This window comes from Anguilla anguilla, chromosome 9 (assembly GCF_013347855.1).
Source record: "Anguilla anguilla isolate fAngAng1 chromosome 9, fAngAng1.pri, whole genome shotgun sequence".
Taxonomy (NCBI): Eukaryota; Metazoa; Chordata; class Actinopteri; order Anguilliformes; family Anguillidae; genus Anguilla; species Anguilla anguilla.
Genome location: NC_049209.1, coordinates 8,312,006 through 8,330,336, shown reverse-complemented (window position 1 = coordinate 8,330,336; position 18,331 = coordinate 8,312,006). Strand labels below are relative to the sequence as shown.

Genomic DNA, 18,331 nt, shown 5'->3' with positions numbered 1-18,331 from the left:
CTAAAAATTGCAATGTCAATTTAAAAATTACACTGAACAGAAAGGATCAGTGCTGCTAGATTTCTGCATTTTACTGTTACCATTATCTGAATAGTTTAAGCATTTACTTTGTAAATATTTATTTTGGGGGTGGTAACTTTGAGAATCTCATTACTAGCTATAATTGCACTGCTATTATTCGACGCCATGACAGTTGTAAATGTTGTTGGCGTATAACGGTCACTAAGTGCCGATAGAGGGAGCCGAGTACAGAGCTGTTGCATTTGACGTCCTGCACTTACTGCAGGAGCGGCTCAGGCTCTGTCGAATGCAGTCGGTATACACTAGATGTTCTGTGTCATGCGCTTTTTTCGAACTCGAAATTATCGATCGGTTTGAAATCGACGGCTAGAAGCAATGGATATTACGCACGCAGAGGTTACTTTTGTGCGGTAGCCTTTGGCAGAGCCACAATTACGAAGAAGAGCGATGATCTGTCACCAGCACAGCAGTTGTAAGTAGGAATCCTTTCTTTGAAAGTGAAGGTCTGATGTACCACTCATGTACTGTTGCGAGTTGACACCGCTTTTTGTTTCTGTTCTAATTACAATAAGACAACCGCTGCCTTTAAGTAGTTAATTGCATATATTGGTACGTTTGCTTTGCAAGTTCGCATATTTATTAGAATGTTGTGTTTTAGTGTTAATTATTGTTATGCACTGGGAAACACCGCATTTTTACCGTGGACAATTAATGGCAAGACTCCACAAATTCTAACACTTACTTGACAATAGCCTATTCATTTAGGGGAACGTCTGAGTTACACCCTTTGACATGAATTGATTTTTTTATTCAATCACAAAAGGCTAGTCATGTCATGACATAACTGCAAGAAGAGTAAATGCTTATTGTTACCTTGTGCAACACTTACAATATCATTCCAAAAATTAAGCAGCATTCGCATAAACATACAATATATGCTTTTAAAGTGTATATAGCTCTCCACAAGTATTTGTTTGTCAAGAATCAGCTACTGAGGTAAAACTTTCCCCGAGAGCTGGTGTTACATACTGTAAATTGAAGATAAATGAAATCATGAATCGCTATCCTTTCTTTATCAGTGGAGAACAGTCAAGTTCTTCTGGGCAATTACACATGATTATGCCTCTGCTTTTCAGGTCTCAACACCTGTTCCAAAGGTCTTTGATTGAAGGAGTAGCAGAGGTGAGTGATGTAAGTGCTGTCCATCTGCCTGAGCATTAAGAGTTCAAAGCTGAGGTGCAATTAGTGTGGGAAAACCGAGAGACAGGCGGGTTGTTCTGCAGACGGGAGCGGTCAGGAACTGGCAGAGAGTTATTTTTTGCATGTTGTATTCCCTGAGACTTGGAAAACAATGACACATTTAAAACACTCCATTGTGCTGCGTGAATATCCGGGGAATTGAAACGGAACTGCTGAAGAATTTTTAAAGGAGAAATACAATCTATGGTTTACTCCTTCACACACCACATAATACTCTTAATGGCTTACTGGCTATTCTATACACAGAGGAGAACATGTATGAAGATTGTTCTTTTTCTGGAAAAAAGAACTCGCCACCTCATTGTTAAATATGTCATTTTATGTAAAGCCCAGACATATGAAAAGTAGAGTTAAAGTCAGCTCTGTCCAGAAGCTTAAGTGTAAACACCCGTTTGTACGAATGGGGCAGGTCTATTTTGAACATGTATGAATGAGGCACAGGTTGCGTGCGTGCTGTCTGAAGACCGGTGATTTATGCTGCATTGTTTTCAGAGCTGCTACGGATGGAGGAAGAGGGAGGGCATGAGGCGTGAGGAAGTTCCAGAGTGCGGCAGGCGGAATGACACAGGGCTCCACCGCCGTGTTCCCTCCCCTGCTGGTGCTCTGGGCGTACGGTGAGCTAGCGCCTGGGGTCACGGGGTGAGAGGACGCTGGGGCGAGGTGCCTGTGGGCTGTGTCACCCTGGGCTGTTACCGTCCCAAATCCACAACTGTATACTCTTTAGACTGAGCTGTCTGGCAAAAGTACGTGAAGGAAGCAAGGACATCACATGACTGAAGCGTACACTGCCACATTTTGAATATTTTTGTATTATCAATACCCAAATGTTCCTCTTGCTGTTGTTTAGCAGTTATGTTGAAGGCATTGGTGACCTAATCAGTTGCTTTGCTTGCATAGGAAATACAGCTGGAAGGAAAATTGGAGGGGGTGGGTGGTGAAAGACTGAACAAACACGTTCTTCCTCTGACCACTTGTTGCTATTTATTAGAGACTGTTACAGTTAGCAGGACTCAGATCACACAAGCAGACTTTCGGGATAGGACACAAACACTTGTTTATCAACTTTACCTTTTTCCATGTTTTTTGAGTAATTTGTCGACAAAACAGTAGGTTTATATGAATACTTGTGTGTGAAACTGCAGTTGTTCCTAATGGTGATTCTTCTGCTTGTCTCTGTTTGCTCCATTAGCTGTGGCTGAAATCCACCACTGGCCCTCAGTTCACGTGGCTTTGAGCAATGGGAGCGTGTTTGTGGATTTTAACTGTGGCCACAATGCAACGGACCGTGCCATGACTGTGTCTCTGGTGGACATAGAGACCAACGTTACTGTGCTCTCAAGACCTCTTCCTGTGAACCAATCAGAGGGCACCTTGGAGTTCAATTGCACCTGCTTCCTATATGCTGGGAGTTTTAGATTCAAGCTTGAACAGGGCAGCAATGGCGGTGCGCACAACACCACTTTGTGGTGGAGTGAGGTATTGCGTGTTCAGTGGCCAACGTTCCACATTGCTGTGGAGAGGACTAACAACCAGAGTTCAAATTCCTTCCAGATTATCCTCTCCACTAATGACTACTTCCAGCCTTGCATTAGCAATAAGAACATGTCTCTCTACTTGGAGGTCAGCTATCTGGAGTACAACCAGATCGGAAAGAACAGCATCGACAAAGTGAGGGCGAGGACACGGCGGAGTATTAAGGTGGTTAAATCTCAGCGCGTGGAGCTGGACTGCGCCTTCCCCTTCACGGAGCGGGACTTCATCAGGGTGGCCCTCAAGTCCCCGCACTCCCAGCGGGACATAAAGTCCTCGGGGCCGCTCTACCTGTCCCGCATCTTCTCCTACAAGCTGCTGGTGGACAACGTCTACAGGGCCGGGTGCGAGGGCACGGTGACCGTTCGCTTGGTCCCCCCGCCCTGCGCCTTCACCAACGGGAAGGTCCTGCTGTTCCGGGAAGGGGGCGGGACTAGCACGGGGGACCAGGCCACCCCCCCCTTGGGTTTCAACTGGCTCACCCAGGGGGAGAACGAGACGGAGTTCAACTGCTCCGTCTTCGACCCCGGGAGGAACAGATACTGCTTTCGCTTCTTCCTCAACTTCAGCCGCTCGCCGAGCCCTGCACAGGCGTGTGTCATCGTGCAGAGGAATGCAGGTGGGCCTTGTCCTGCGCCGGTACACTGACATCACATGTCCTCATACATGCACAGGAACACTACACTAATATCATGTTATTTTACATGCACAGGAACACTACACTAATATCACATGTCCTCATACATGCACAGGAACACTACATCAATATCACGTTATTTTACATGCACAGGAACACTACACTAATATCACATGTTATTTTACATGCACAGGAACACTACACTAATATCACATGTTCGTGTACATGTACAGGGACACTTCTCTAATATCACATGTCCTCATGCATGCACAGGAACACTACACTAATATCACATGTTATTTTACATGTTCAGGACCACAACACTAATATCACATGTTCGCGTACATGTACAGGAACACTATACTCACATCACATGTTCTTGTACATGTTCAGGAACATTTCACTAATATCACATGTTATTGTACATGTACATTAACATTTCACTAATATCACATGTTATTGTACATGTACAGGACCACAGCACTAATATTAGATGTTATTGTACATGTACAGGAACATTACACTTACACCGATCAGCCACAACATTAAAACCACCTGCTTTTTCTGCTTTTTTCTGATTTAATATTTTATTTTGTCTGTTTGTAATTAAACAATTTACACGTGGTCAAAGCGCAGACTCAGAGCTTTTATTAAAGGGTATTCTTATACATTTTGGTTTCACCATGTAGTAATTACAGCACTTTTTATACGTAGTCCCCCATTTAGACAAATTAACATAATGTCAAATAAAAGAGTCATGTTTTGTATTTGGTTGCATATCCTTTGCATGCCATGACTTCCTGATGTCTGTGACCTATCAACATCATCAGAGTCTGGATATCTTCTTGTCAGGTTGTCCTAAAAGCAATACAAAAACTATTTGCATTTGAATGGATCTCTATGGGAATTGGGGGGTGGGACTAGATTCAGCTGTAAATTATGCTGATACAGTATGGAACACATTTGTTGGCTAAATGGCTTTAAGTCATCAAGGGCCCAAGGTATCAAATGAGCCTCAAACCACCGTGCTGCTGCCAGATATGCAGTAGATACTACAAGCATTGTTTCTTCTGAATATTTTTTCCATTGAGTTCAACAGGAAAACAGGAGGGTGAAACACTAACCATTTCTCTCCTTCATTCTGCTCTGTGTAGAAACATGGGGGCTGTGGCAGTCCTGGAGCGGATGCAGTGTGAGCTGTGGGGAGGGGGTGAGGGAGCGCACTCGTGAGTGTCTAGCGTCCTCTACTGGTGGGATGCAGTGCACCGGCATGGTTAAAGAGCAGTCCCATTGCTCCCTGGAAGACTGCACAGGTCTGTTATTCCACATTTTCTCCATCCTGTGTACAGTTGACTCCTGATAACTGATGAATGCATATTCTCAGCACTGTTGGTACGTTATGCATTTAAGCAGAATATGCAATCAGTAAGATTAATATGGAGCTTACTGAAAATTCTGCATTTCAATAGTATGGATTTATCTGCTGTGTCGCTACATGAAGTTGATTGCATGGCCTGATAGATGCATCAGCAAAAGATGACAAAATACAGCCACAAGCAAACAGGAATGAATTGACGTGACTATAGAGAGCGCTTGCTGTAAAGTACCTTGTAGTACTGACTACTTAAAATATATTTTATTTCCTGCCATTTTTTTCACGGGAGATGTTAATTCCTGGGAATTGATTAGTTATGGTTGTAACTAAATCTGGACAAAGGTAAGTGCTTGTTCTGTCCGATTGCCATAGCTCAGGTTTAGTTGAAAATCCGACATGTCATCCTAATCTTTCTGGTTGTCAGCACCATGCTGGAATGGACGATACTATCCTAAATCTCTCTCTCTGTTTGCAGTGCCTCGTCCCTCCTTGTCTCCACTGCCCCCCATCGGCAACACGCTGGGCGGTAACCTGGTGGCAGTTGCGGGCATCTCCCTATGCCTGGTGGTGATCCTGGCGACGGTGGTGATCGCGGTCTGGCGCAGGGCGTGCCGAGCGCCCAAGTGCAGCTCGGTGCGCCGCAGCTCCGCGCACCCGCCCGGCGGCAGGAAGAACTCGGACGAGGCCTCCATCTGCGGCCACAGCCTGCAGCGGCCCAGCTTCTCCGAGAGCCTGCAGGTGGGCCTCCCTGAGCAAGGCCTCCCGGAGAGGGGGGCCCCGGGCCGCCAGCAGGGACAGGCCCTCCCCCTCCACCACCTGGACCCGGAGCGGGTTTCCCCGAACAGCCAGAAGATCGTCCCGCCCATTTTCGGGTACCGCCTGGCGCACCAGCAGCTGAAGGAGATGAAGAAGAAGGGGCTGAAGGAGGCCACCAAGGTCTACCACGTCTCCCAGAGCCCCATCGATGACACCATGCTGGAAACCACCACCGCCTCCACCCCTGCCGCTCTCACCCCGGTTCCCCCCGAGCTGGACGGCCAGGAGGAGGCCAACCTCAACCGCTTTCGCATCAAGTCGCCCTTCATGGACACGACCACGGCGAACAAAGGGTCCACGACCCTCCCGGACCGCCTCAGCCCCAGGGTGGACTTCGCCTTGGGCCCCCAGGCGCCCGGTTTCGGCGGGAGCTCCCGGCGGAGAGAGCGCACGGAGCACTGGGTGGAGATGGTGGAGCGCTGCGGGGGGCACCTGAGGAACCCCAGCTTCAGGAGGACGTCCAGCTTCCACGAGACCAAGCAGCACCAGCCGTCCCGGGCCTTCAGGGAGAGGAGCATGACCCAGGTGACCCCCCGCCAGCTGCCGGAGGGCAGCTGCAGGGCAAGGGCGTGGGAGCAGCCCCGCGCCCCTGAGCGGGATGAATGGGGCCGCCCAAAATCCAGACTCATCGACAGCACCGTGGGCGACAGGCGCCGACCGTACGTAGAGACGGCTGCCCGCATCCCTGAAGTCACGGCGACGTCGCAGACAGAAGACCCCGGCAGGCCGGACCTTCACGGCGTTCCGCACGCGGTGCCGCGGGGCCAGGGGTTCGGCCATGACAGAGCGGGCAGGGCCGAGGCGAACTGGAGCAGGAGGGGCCCCTCTCCCATCCAGAGGAACATCCTGGCGCGGAAGCTGAAGGAGGCCAACGCCTCGGCCACCTGCCACCGACAGCGCAGCTCCACCATCGCCCATTCGGACCCGGACCACCGACGGGACAAGTGCCGGAGCCTGCCGGACTACCCCGGGTGCAGCGCCTCCCCCTACGGCCTGACAGAGTCCGAGCAGCACATGATGGACCTCTCTGGTTATTTAGGGGAAGAGGACAGTGTAGATGTTCTGGGGGTTCATGGGCTTACTTAGCAAGAGACAACCGGGGAGGGCTGTGTTTCTACGGCACTCAACCAGGCTACACGTGCCCCACATCCTGAGCTTGCACTGGCTTCTCTTATTCCTGAAGGATGGAGAACAGACCTATAAGGAATATATATGGAAACTGTTGAAGCTTATGAGAAAAGTCAAGGTTCAGAAAATATTAAAGTATCTGTTGCCTTTAAGTGGGAGGGCTTGTGTGAGAAATCAGGAATACCATTTTGTTACCACCAGACAATGGTGAGAACCACTGCTTATCAAAGTTACTGCTGCACACAAAGTTTTTAATCTGTTCAGGGACAAAAAAACATTCTTGACCTATTTTATTATGGAAAATATCTCTGCAAAAGAGAGATGATTTGCATTTTGTCATTCCAATCCTTTATGATTTTTAAAACACAATGATTTGCTGTCTGTATGGAATCTTCAGTTCAGTAAATTAAATTATCTGTTTTTATATGTCATACTGGTACATAGTTTTTTTCAGTTTGTCTTAAGAATTAAGTGAACATGTGTTTATTAAAGTGCATGCATTTGTAGTGATTAAATTAGCACACCTCTTCCATCTAATTGGAAACAAAAGTATCAAGGTGAGTTATGAAACCTGAGCTAGGGCAGAGGAAGGAATGTTTTCTGTTTATTGAGTGCAATGCACCCTTGTGTTTCTTTAAAAACCTGTTGGCCTATCCAGGCTCGGGAATTGACTACTGGTGTACAAAAACTGCATCATCAACAACAACAACAACAACAACAACCACAACAAAAATTTCAAACAAATAAAAGTTTATACCTTACCTACCAAAGATTATTACCAACCAGGATGGATTTCTCTTTCAAACCATAATCTTCTTTATGACCACGGTGACATTAAGTATTAAAATGTGCTCACCATAAATAATCTTAATTTCAGGGAAATACATTTGAAATACGACATTTTCTAAAGGTTTTGGAATATTGCATCACATACAAATATTGTACATTTTAAGTGTAAATTAATTACACCATTTTCAAATTAATAGGACTTTGTTGGTTCGAATTTAATGATTTTAAAAAAAATACATTTACGTTTTTGGCTGAATTAACTATTTCATGATTTCCCAATGTTTCACCCACACAAGGAATAATCCTGTGATTCAATAAGACTATCAAACCAAGCTACCTTTCAAAACTGTGGGTTGCAATCTCTTAAAGGCGCCCGACTTTATGGGAGGAAAAACGACAGAACTTAAATGATTTTATCATGCAAATCCATGTTTTAAGACACTTAATCACGTTTGCTTAATTACGACTGCGTTCATAAACGACGTTTAAAGCAACAAAGTAGCCAAAGGGGTAAAGGAAATGGATCAAAGTTGTGACACAGATGTTGGAGGAAAAGGGCAACACGTACAGACCGCTTCAGGAAGTTAAAAACCGCTACGTCTGCAGAGGGAGGTTTTGCTGCGGACAGAAGGAAAAAATACCCCTGACAACCTATGAACCGTATTCCTCCAAAAAGAGTCACAAGACTAAGGGAATTCAACTTGTTCGAAGAACGTGAGCGGGACAGTGTAGATTACGATTTTGAAAATGAGCACACGATAACTAAATTCGCTAGTTTTGGGAATTTATGTTAAAAACAAAAACAAGCGAGAAAAACAAGGCACGCCGAAATACTCCCACACGTTGCCGAGATTGGTATGTCTGCTTTACTTTATTGTATTAAATAATGTTTCAGGATCACAGCATAAGCTATATTACGATCATCGTTTCATTTCTACTATATAGACTTAAAAAGTTCGCAAAAACACGACCGTCAGCCTCTCTTTGTTGTTCACGCGACTCGGCTTCTATTCAGTTGTTTGGAATTCCAGGATGAACTAGTGACCAGTTTTTTATTTTCTTTTGAGCCGTAACTGTGCATAATCTCTATAAATGGTATCTATAAATTTATTTCGCGACGACAGTAGCCTATTCAATGAAATCTACATCTGTGAGAGTTGTTATACACGAGGTGATCGGAGATGCACAATTGCAACATCTGGACTTTATTATGGACTTAATTTTAAAAGAACCACCGTAGGCAATGTTTTATAGTATATAGCTAATACGTGCAGTATTACCAACGAATGCTTTCGTCATTCGTATTCATACGAATTGTGCAGTAAACTGACAAAGTTACTGTCGGTCAAACTTCGGTATAAACCACACACAGACGCTGCAAATTGCTGTCCTTGTAGTTGCCTTGTATTGTATTGTACGTTTTCATTCAGCTCTTTGGCTGATAACATTCGTTTCAAAAAGAAAATATATGTTCACGCTTCTGTTGTTCCTGTTTGCATGTATTTATCGTACAGATAGTTGTCGTTTTTGTTTGGCAACATCTATCTTTTGCAGAAGAGGACTGTCTTGCTGGAAATGTCTGTGCGGTACAGCCCGGAGTCAGAGCCTAAACAGGCTAATGGGTGAGCTAATGACATGAACTGGGTTTCATGAGCAGACAGACTGCTTTGATTTGTGGAAATATCAAGCCCTGTAACTTTTACTGCAAGTGTAATTTTACTTTAACAATATTATTAGGCCTACACAGCCTTGTGCAAGATGATTTTATTATAATGGCGGCATTATCCTTGGGATCTGAACCCAGCCTAGAGAATCTAGACTTGCTTTCCAGCAGTATAGGCTATTGATAGCTTTTATTGCCGTATTTTACATGCTTTGATGTGTTCTGGCTTCCTCCCTTTCTCAGCGTTGAGGCCAATGGGAAAGAGGAGACCAATATACAGATTGATGATGGCAAAGAGGAGAGCGTTGAACCTGACACCATGTACCAGTATGTATCTTTGTGGACAGGAATGGAGACATTTTGTGAGTTGGATTCTGCTTTGATGTAATGTCAGTTCATCCATGATTTTGTGCTCTTCTTTTTATTTATTTTTATTTCAGGCGAATCCGAAAGAAGATTACTCCATTCGTGATGTCCTTTGGGTTTCGGTTAGTGTCTTTACCTCCTGAACTGCTGCCATGTTTACTTGAAGTCCTCTTAAACATTAAGCTTTCTTTGATGAGGAAGTAAAATGAAAATAGCAAAACATTAACTCTGACACAAGGCCTTAGTTATTACTGTTCGAATATCACTGTACTACAACCAATGTAGCGTGCCGCGGTGTGCAGTGAGACTTCCGAACGCTTCTCTCCAGGATGTTCGGTGTGGTGCTGATAATCGTTGACATCATCCTGGTCATCGCTGACCTGGCCATGCCCACCCGCAGCCGGGAGGTGGGAGACGCGCTGGAGGCGGTGTCCCTGGCTATCTCGCTTTTCTTCCTGGTGGATGTCCTCCTCCGGATCTATGTGGAGGGGTGAGTCAGGGACGCGTCAGCAGTTTTACATTGGAGGGGCAAAGTCTCTTGGGGCAGGAAGTGCTGATGGGAAACTGTACTGCTTGCTTCCTTTGCATTGTGCACTTCTGGGAATGTGACTGATTCTAGGAGTGACCTGTGGCGTAATTGTGATGGGTGATTATTAGTCTGAGCACCGGGAGCAGGTTTGCTGATTGTTTAAATCTGTTCATTTATTTTTGGCTGGATCGCAACAGTGTGACTGAGTGAGTGACTGAGTGAGTGACTGAGTGAGTGACTGAGTGAGTGACTGAGTGAGTGACTGAGTGAGTGATGAAGTTACACCATTGGTCGGCCGGAAAGGTCCAGCCATATACTAGGTTTTGATCTGGTCTTGTTGTGCTGAGTGACAGGGTGTCCTGATCATATTATGGCTGTGTTTCAGGTTCAAGGTGTACTTCAGCTCCAAACTGAACATCCTCGACGCCTGCATTGTGGTTATCACTCTGGTTGTTACTATGATCTACACTTTTACTGACCTGACTGGGCCCAGCCTTATTCCCAGGTACTGGCAGCTTAGCAGCTTTCGGTCTGTGTTTCTAAACCTCTCTAAACCATATTACATGCATGTGTTACCAATGAATCTGACCAATGATATTTGGAAGATGAGGTTAGCTCCCCCCCCCCCATCAACACCTCCTAGTTCTTAATTATTATTAGATTTTTTTTTGGTACAGATACAGAAATGGATAGTGTTGTCTGCATATCCCAACTGAGCACAAAGATGACATCACTTGCTGGACTGCGCTGGTCTGCCCACTGGTGTTAGCAGTACAATGTAACTGGATGTCTGTGGTGGGACAGAATAGTCCAGGTTTATTTTCAAGAGCAAATGGTCCTTTGGGCACTTGGCTTGCCCATTTTTGCTAGGATAATTAATGGGAGATGAGTGAGAGATAGCATTTCAGAACTCAAGTGAAACAGCAGCAACAACCTTATGACAGTTTGTTGGTTCCTCCTGTCTTTGATGCGTGATCCATGTTCTGTTCTCATGGGCTCTGAGGGCTCCTTGTCGCATCCTCATTGGCTGGCCTCTTGCTTTGTGCATACAGGATGGTGTCCTTCCTGAGGGCACTGAGGATCCTCATCCTGGTGCGTATCTTCAGACTGGCTGCACAGAAGAAGGAGCTGGAGAAGGTCACTAGGAGAATGGTGAGATACCTGTGCTGCTACAGCACTGATATTATCACTTTGTGCTATTTTCAAGTACTGATGCTGGACCAGTTGTTTTTCATGCCCAGAATGATCACACTCAGCCCATGCATATACAGTTTGCAGTTGTATGGACCGTTGGTAAGGGCTTTGGAGTTGCTGATTCATTGCTGGGCTGATACACTGCTCCCTACCCCCTGTATTTAACAGTGCAGTTATCTGCTTTTTATTCAGGTGAAGTGGTATAAAGTACAAACGTAGCAATTGTGACATATATGTTTTTGTCTATTGTGTATATTACTGACCTAATTGGCTAACAGGTGGGGTAAGAGAGCCTGCAAACCTATAGTGCATTGCTCCACTGTGTTTGGTCCATGGCTTGGTGTTTACTTTGTCCATTAAAAGCCCAATAAATCTAAATTTTTTTCTTTTTTCCCAAGTTGTCTGTTGTCTATAAACAAGCACCACACCCTTTTTAAGGGCAAGTAGCCAGAAAAGTCCACGATTTATGGAGGTGATTAAGAATCGATCAGTTGAGGTGGTGCTGTGCTGTCTCACCTCCTCAGGTCTCGGAAAACAAAAGGCGGTACCAGAAAGACGGGTTTGATCTGGACCTCACCTATGTCACAGGTGTGTGTATGTGTGCTGTGTTTGTGGCTTCATCTCCAGATGGTATTCCAGTGGCTTTGAGTCACCTTTGGTCTTAGTCCGTGGTTTGGTGAAAGGCTGTGCACAGAGTTGTGTTGACCAAAATGTCTCTCTGCTATTCCAGACCGTGTCATTGCCATGTCATTCCCCTCATCTGGGAAACAGTCTTTCTATAGGAACCCAATCAGAGTAAGCTCCCCCGCATCCAAATTACATTCCTGTATAGTACACATGCAATACACTCCTTTTTTCCTGGGAAAATAGTAACTGAAGCATTACTGTGTGTCAGTATGTTACTATATTGGCTTTAATTCACCTCTGTGTTCCATTCAGGAGGTGGCAAGGTTCCTGGACACCAAGCATGCAGATCACTACAAAGTGTACAACCTTTGCAGTACGTCGGCAACACATTTCAAAATCTTTGAGAAGTTACCTCATAGATGCTCAAAAAAAACCACACCCAGAATTTCTAAATCATAATCTGCTGTTTGCAAATATGAGAATTTTAAAGGAGCAGATACAGTAGCATGGAAAAAAAGTCAAGTTAAAAAGGATGCCATCACTCAAATGCACACTAAGCTCACTCATTTTTTTTCCAGGTGAGAAAGGCTATGATCCCCAGTTCTTCCACTACAGGGTGGAGCGGGTGTTCATTGGTGACCACAATGTTCCTACTCTAGGGTAAGTACATTGGTCTCTCTCCCCATCTGTGATTTACACTCTAGTGCAGTGTTCCAGTTGTGATTTACACTCTAGTGCTGTGTTCCAGCTGTGATTTATACTCTAGTGCTGTGTTCCAGCTGTGATTTACACTCTAGTGCTGTGTTCCAGCTGTGATTTATACTCTAGTGCTGTGTTCCAGCTGTGATTTACACTCTAGTGCTGTGTTCCAGTTGTGATTTACACTCTAGTGCTGTGTTCCAGCTGTGATTTACACTCTAGTGCTGTGTTCCAGCTGTGATTTACACTCTAGTGCTGTGTTCCAGCTGTGATTTACACTCTAGTGCAGTGTTTCAGCTGTGAGGCAGTAACGGGATGAATACACAAACAGGGTGGATGAACAAAATCTAATCAAATCAGTTTTATTTGTGTAACATTTTTACGGAAAACTGTCACAAGGACATTTAGTAGAATAAAATGAGCAAAAAACCAGGCCTGAACCCACAAATAAGATATATTTTTTTAAAACTATCTGTGGGAAGAAGAACCCTCAAATGGTGGCATGAAGAAACTCCCCAGGGGATGCATCTTCCTTAATTTAGATATTTTCTTCAGGTGGAAGAAAGCCACTCATGATCTTATTAACATGGGCCTGAAATGAAAGATCTGAATCAGTAGTTATGCCAAGGTTTTTAACAGAGCGAAGACAGAGGAGCCATCTATATTTAAAGAAAACTGTAGGAATTTATCCCTAAAAAATTTGGGACCTACTACCAGTATCTCAGTCTTGTCAGAATTCAACAAGAGGACATTTTGGGCCATACAAGCCTAAATGTCTTGTCTTGTCCTAAATGGGTCTTCCAGTTAGAAACATCCAGAATTTCTCTGCATTACTTGTGGTGTTTTCCTGCAACTGTACTGCAGAAAATGTGCCCTGTGAAACACTATCACTCAAAACCGCTAAACCCATATCTGCAAACAACCATAATCTAATCTTACCCTCAATTAACTGGAAGTTAATTGAGGGTAACCCGGATTCCACCTGGGATTTGGGCCTGGTACTGTCTGGTTACGAGGCCCATCATGCTCAGCGACTGTCCTCGTTCTCCCGCTGCGCTGCACAGAGACATGCTGAAGTTCACTGCTGACGTTAGGGAGTGGATGGCAGCTGACCCCAGCAACATCATCGCCATCCACTGTAAAGGAGGCAAGGGTGAGAATGCAGGGTCCCCTGCTTCCCACACACTCACAGCTGAACTCAACCTGGAAGTTTTGCCCGAAAGGGAACTCTGGGATACGCACTGTGCAACTGGTAGAACTGTGAAGGAGTTATTTCGTTGAAAAGTTGTAGTGTTTTCAGTTCAAACTGCTTTATCTGTGTAGTGTTATTATCTGTTCCAGCAATTATGTATTCACTGTATTGGTTGAAGGAAGAGAATCTATATTATCCTCATAGATATCAATATCAGCACATTATATGGAAATGAATGGTGGTTATGTTGTGTATTGAACTGTAATCTTTGATGTCTTTTTCAGGACGGACTGGGACCATGGTCTGCACCTGGTTGATTGACAGTGACCAGTTTGAGAGTGCACAGGTACATTGTAAAGGGGTGTTAGATGACATCCCTACCACCTGAGTGTGTAGTGTTGGTATATAATTTAATCTTGTGCTTATGGTTTTACAGGACAGTTTAAATTACTTTGGGGAGCGGAGGACAGATAAAAGCATGAGTTCCAAGTTCCAGGGAGTGGAGACCCCCTCGCAGGTAAGCGGTAAAGACCCCCCTAGCCCCATTGCCAGCATGGGAGGAGTCATCTAATGTGAACATTATAATGTGAATCTTTGTCATTATGATTACAACAAATGTCACCGCTGCAAATTTACTCCCTCTAGGTATTAAAAATGTTCTGCTTCTATGGTATTTCACTGTCATGTCAGTTACCGTACACATGAATATAATTCATTTTTACTGCAGAGCAGATATGTGGGTTACTATGAAATTATGAAGAACCAATACAACAGGCAACTGCCCCCAGAGAAGAGTCTGAAAATAAGGAGCGTCCGAATCCATTCTATACTGGGTAAGACACACCCACATTCTTACCCAAAATGGAGTAAGACACACTCACTTACTAACCCATAATGGAGTAAAATTCACTCGCATTCTCCTCTATTCATGTAAAGACACACCAGCATTCTCCTCTACACTGGTTAATCTGCTCCATTCCAGACCATGGCGTACTAATTTGCCACCCAATGTCCTCCGTTTCCCCAAATCTACCCCAAACTATTAAGAGATCCCAAGATCCGAACTGTAAAGTCTATAATTATGCTTTCAGTGATTTACTGTTTCAAATACAAGAGAGCCATGTCCCTCCCTCTGCTCCGCCCCCTTCCTGGCAGGTGTGGGGAAGGGCAACGGCAGTGACCTGAAGGTGAAGATCATTGTTAAGCAGGAGACAGTGTTCCAGTGCGTCTGCGGCAAACAGGAGAACTGCCTGGTGAGGATGGTCTTTAATGGCCTCACTGAACTAGCAGGCCAGACACCGGACAGCACCATTTCACTTCGCCTCACAGCTCATGCTTTTATTCCATGCTGTGTAACGCGGCATATTCTCAATACATTTCCTGCTGTTCCATCAGTCAGATGTGCCCTGATCAGTCAGGTGTGCCCTGAGTAGTCCATAGATTGCTCTCAATATGAAACGTGTTATGTCTGGTGTGGTGTACTCCAGTGCATGCTAATAAAATTAAAAAGTTGCTTGTTTTTTTTGTAAGTCAGTTGTGTTGGCATAGAGTATATCAGAGTTTGATTTATACTAAGATATGCCTTACCTTTTGCGACGTCATGTGAGAGACGGTTTAATGCAGGAGCAGCAGATCACGAGAATAACTATGCAGTGTTAGTGCGTAGTTCAGTAAGTATCAGCATCGCTGACCTAGTAGCATCCTGTTCTGACTTTCCTTCTGGTGTGTATCTTTCCAGTAAAAGCTACAGGTCATCGAGGTTGTTTCCATTTTAATCCTATTTACATTATTTGTTGTCTGTATGCTTCCTCCCCTCAGCTGTTCCCAGACCCTGGCAATAATGAAGTAGTCATCAGTTTACAGGAGGGGCCGGTGGTCAGTGGTGATGTCAAGGTCATGTTCGAGTCCAGTGCTGTAAGTGTCACCTATTTGTAATTGTACAGTAACAGCCCTGTTTGTGTTGGGTGAGGAGAGACTTTCTGAGTGACATAATTTGTGACAAATATAAGATAATAATTCCATTCAGGAGAACGGGGTGGCAGTGTAGCATAATGGGTAAGGAGTTGTAACCTTCTTGTAACCTGAAGGTCGCAGGTTTGATTCCCCGGTGGGACACTGCCGTTGTACCCTTGAGCAAGGTACTTAACCTGCATTGCTTCAGTATATATCCAGCTGTATGAATGTATACAATGTAAATGCTATGTAAGTCGCTCTGGATAAGAGCGTCTGCTAAATGCCTGTAATGTAATGTAATGTAACTCACCTTATGACGCCTGTATAAGCACTTGCCTAGATAGTATCTTGTATGTATTCTCTGATCCTTCTCTCAATACGCTGTTTTAATTTGTTCTCCAGGGTCTTCCTAAGGGATATGAAAACTGCCCTTTCTACTTCTGGTTCAACACTTCATTTGTACAAAATAACACGTGGGTCCCCTGCATTGTGTGCCTCACATGACAAAAGGGCATTTTTCAAACACTATGACAGTGCTGGAGATTTCAAAAGTTATGGAATTGCACATGCCATTTATTCTTCTATTCATCTCTATTTTTAGCCAGTTTAGAATCGCATCTGGGGGCATTTTTGAAAAGCTGATATTGAACCTTTTTGCTGATGTAAAATATTACTTGTTTTAGTGCATTTGATGAAAATTATGTTTTCAGTGCTATGTTAACTTCTTTTTCTCACCCCTACCCTCTCTGTAGGCTTTATCTGTCGAGGGATGAGCTGGACAACCCACACAAGCCCAAAACCTGGGAAATCTACAAGGAAGACTTTGGTCTGACTCTGTCGTTCTGTGACCCTTAACCGCAGTTGTTCTGCACAAGATTTTCAGTTCCTGCATGCTTCAGTCTTTTGTGTTCTAGGATGACCACTTGGCAACAGGACGTTCTAACGTTGTTTGTGTTGCAAGCGATGGGTGTTCTGGTTCTCAGTCTTCTTACCACACCCCCTCATATACGTTCATGCTGAACCAGCAAATCAGTGGGACACTGAACATCAACTTTGGCAGTCAGAACTCTAAACGATTAGCACACTGAGCTGACTGATCCGTACATAGAATATCTGTGCATAATACCTTCTGTCAGCCATGGTTTGTTCTAAACCCCTCGTGTTGTTAAGCTTAAGGTTTCTTTCATTCGGAAATCCACTTTCTTAGTTTTCACTTCCAGGCACTGAACTGTTGACCACCTCCTTGTTGAGCGTGGACTATTGTTTTTTTTAATATACAGTATATATTTTTTATGTTTTTTGAAAATTCTGTGAAAAGGGAAGATTGTGATAAAAGGGATGTGATACTGTTACTTAAGAAAACACATTGCCAATGAAGTACTGATGTTACAAATCTCTTGTACTTTGTCACTCCTGGTACACAATTGATGTACTGTATGTAATTTAGCAGTAACTGGGGGCTGTATTTGTTACACTCCATTTTGTGCAAAATGAAATATGTGAGGCTGTTACAGTATTTGTGAACATTATCAGTATATACAATGAAATTATGCTACTTGAACTACACCTCCATGTTTCATTTAATTATTCAGTATGCCAAGTATGCCAGTAGGTGTAATACAGTTATATGTGGTTTAGTATTGGGATCATTAAAATAGTATTAGTGTAAAGGGAGATCTGTTCAGGTCAGCATGTTTGCATGTTATAAATATACTGAACACCAGCATCAGACGGCACGTATCGAAATTTACTGGGTGACTTGAACACAGTCATGAATTAGTGTCATTCCATGCTGAAACTTAAAGGGAATACAAAAACACTCAAGATCTAAAGAACTGTAATCTGTCTTTAAGGTGTCTTTTTCTTTTGTTTAAAATAAAATTAAGAATGAACAACATGATCTGGTTAACTGCAAAAACAATTCCTCATAATGTCAAATTAGATTTCTTACATTTTAGATCAGAGCAGGAAATAGGAGGGGGAAAGCTTTGTGGGTACAATGAAATGTGGCTCCAGATGGGAGTCATCCTTCCCAGTATTCCTAGAAAAACCCTAAGCGAAAAGTAATTTTTGCATCAGCATTCTATGGTACAAGAACACAAATTCCATAAAACAATTTTTCCAACAAAATAATCGTTTAATCTCTAAATATATGTTTATACATTTACATTACAGAAACAGCAAATTTACCTGGAAAACCATCATGTTCTATAAAAAACATCATGTTTCAGAATCATGACTGCAACAAAGATTTTTTAAATCTTTGAAAGAGAAAGGGGAAGAGGGGTCATTACTAGAATTTGCCAGGAAGTGTTCAGACAACTGCCTTCCTTTACTAAATGTGCAGGTTTGTGCCAGTGCATCTGTCTATGTGGTTAAAGAGCAGAAAAACTAGCACAGAATGTGCCAGTGAGAGGAATGGGGTCATAAAGTTCCCTGCTTTTGTGCACAGCACTGAGATAAAGAAAGGAACTGGTGTAAGAAATGCAGAATTAATTTATTGATTTTTAAAATCTGAATTAAAGATTCTTTACCTTGCCAACATCCTTTTA

The 18,331-nt window shown here is 43.8% G+C and overlaps 2 protein-coding genes across 4 annotated transcripts; both read left to right on the top strand.

Annotated features, from left to right (window-relative positions):
• The first annotated feature begins 210 nt into the window (after positions 1-210).
• Positions 211-7,198, top strand: LOC118235131 (thrombospondin type-1 domain-containing protein 1). 2 transcript variants are annotated; one of them, XM_035432181.1, is made up of 6 exons: positions 211-493; positions 1,158-1,203; positions 1,774-1,895; positions 2,471-3,430; positions 4,603-4,761; positions 5,299-7,198. In XM_035432181.1, the coding sequence occupies exons 3-6, from the start codon at positions 1,841-1,843 to the stop codon at positions 6,723-6,725; spliced, it is 2,601 nt and encodes an 866-aa protein (XP_035288072.1). In that variant the 5' UTR covers positions 211-493; positions 1,158-1,203; positions 1,774-1,840; the 3' UTR covers positions 6,726-7,198. The 2 variants fall into 2 exon arrangements, with proteins under 2 accessions (XP_035288072.1, XP_035288073.1); XM_035432182.1 differs by having other exon boundaries at positions 1,158-1,212.
• Positions 7,199-8,097: 899 nt separating this feature from the next.
• On the top strand, positions 8,098-17,679 carry tpte (transmembrane phosphatase with tensin homology). Of its 2 annotated transcripts, none has more exons than XM_035431816.1 (19): positions 8,098-8,411; positions 9,071-9,178; positions 9,463-9,546; positions 9,660-9,707; positions 9,914-10,075; positions 10,500-10,619; positions 11,167-11,266; positions 11,833-11,896; positions 12,039-12,103; positions 12,248-12,308; positions 12,514-12,595; positions 13,699-13,787; positions 14,111-14,172; positions 14,263-14,343; positions 14,554-14,659; positions 14,982-15,079; positions 15,645-15,740; positions 16,182-16,252; positions 16,532-17,679. In XM_035431816.1, the coding sequence occupies exons 2-19, from the start codon at positions 9,132-9,134 to the stop codon at positions 16,632-16,634; spliced, it is 1,539 nt and encodes a 512-aa protein (XP_035287707.1). In that variant the 5' UTR covers positions 8,098-8,411; positions 9,071-9,131; the 3' UTR covers positions 16,635-17,679. The 2 variants fall into 2 exon arrangements, with proteins under 2 accessions (XP_035287707.1, XP_035287705.1); XM_035431814.1 differs by having other exon boundaries at positions 8,099-8,411; positions 9,111-9,178.
• Positions 17,680-18,331: the final 652 nt, after the last annotated feature.

Bases quoted from the DNA above. Each gene is read 5' to 3' on its own strand.
- LOC118235131 (XM_035432181.1), top strand. From the start codon at position 1,841: ATGACACAGGGCTCCACCGCCGTGTTCCCTCCCCTGCTGGTGCTCTGG. The intron at 1,896-2,470 runs GTGAGCTAGCGC...TTGCTCCATTAG, and splicing joins GCTGGTGCTCTGGGCGTACG to CTGTGGCTGAAATCCACCAC. The intron at 4,762-5,298 runs GTCTGTTATTCC...CTCTGTTTGCAG, and splicing joins CTCCCTGGAAGACTGCACAG to TGCCTCGTCCCTCCTTGTCT.
- tpte (XM_035431816.1), top strand. From the start codon at position 9,132: ATGTCTGTGCGGTACAGCCCGGAGTCAGAGCCTAAACAGGCTAATGG. The intron at 9,179-9,462 runs GTGAGCTAATGA...TCCCTTTCTCAG, and splicing joins GAGCCTAAACAGGCTAATGG to CGTTGAGGCCAATGGGAAAG. The intron at 11,897-12,038 runs GTGTGTGTATGT...CTGCTATTCCAG, and splicing joins GGACCTCACCTATGTCACAG to ACCGTGTCATTGCCATGTCA.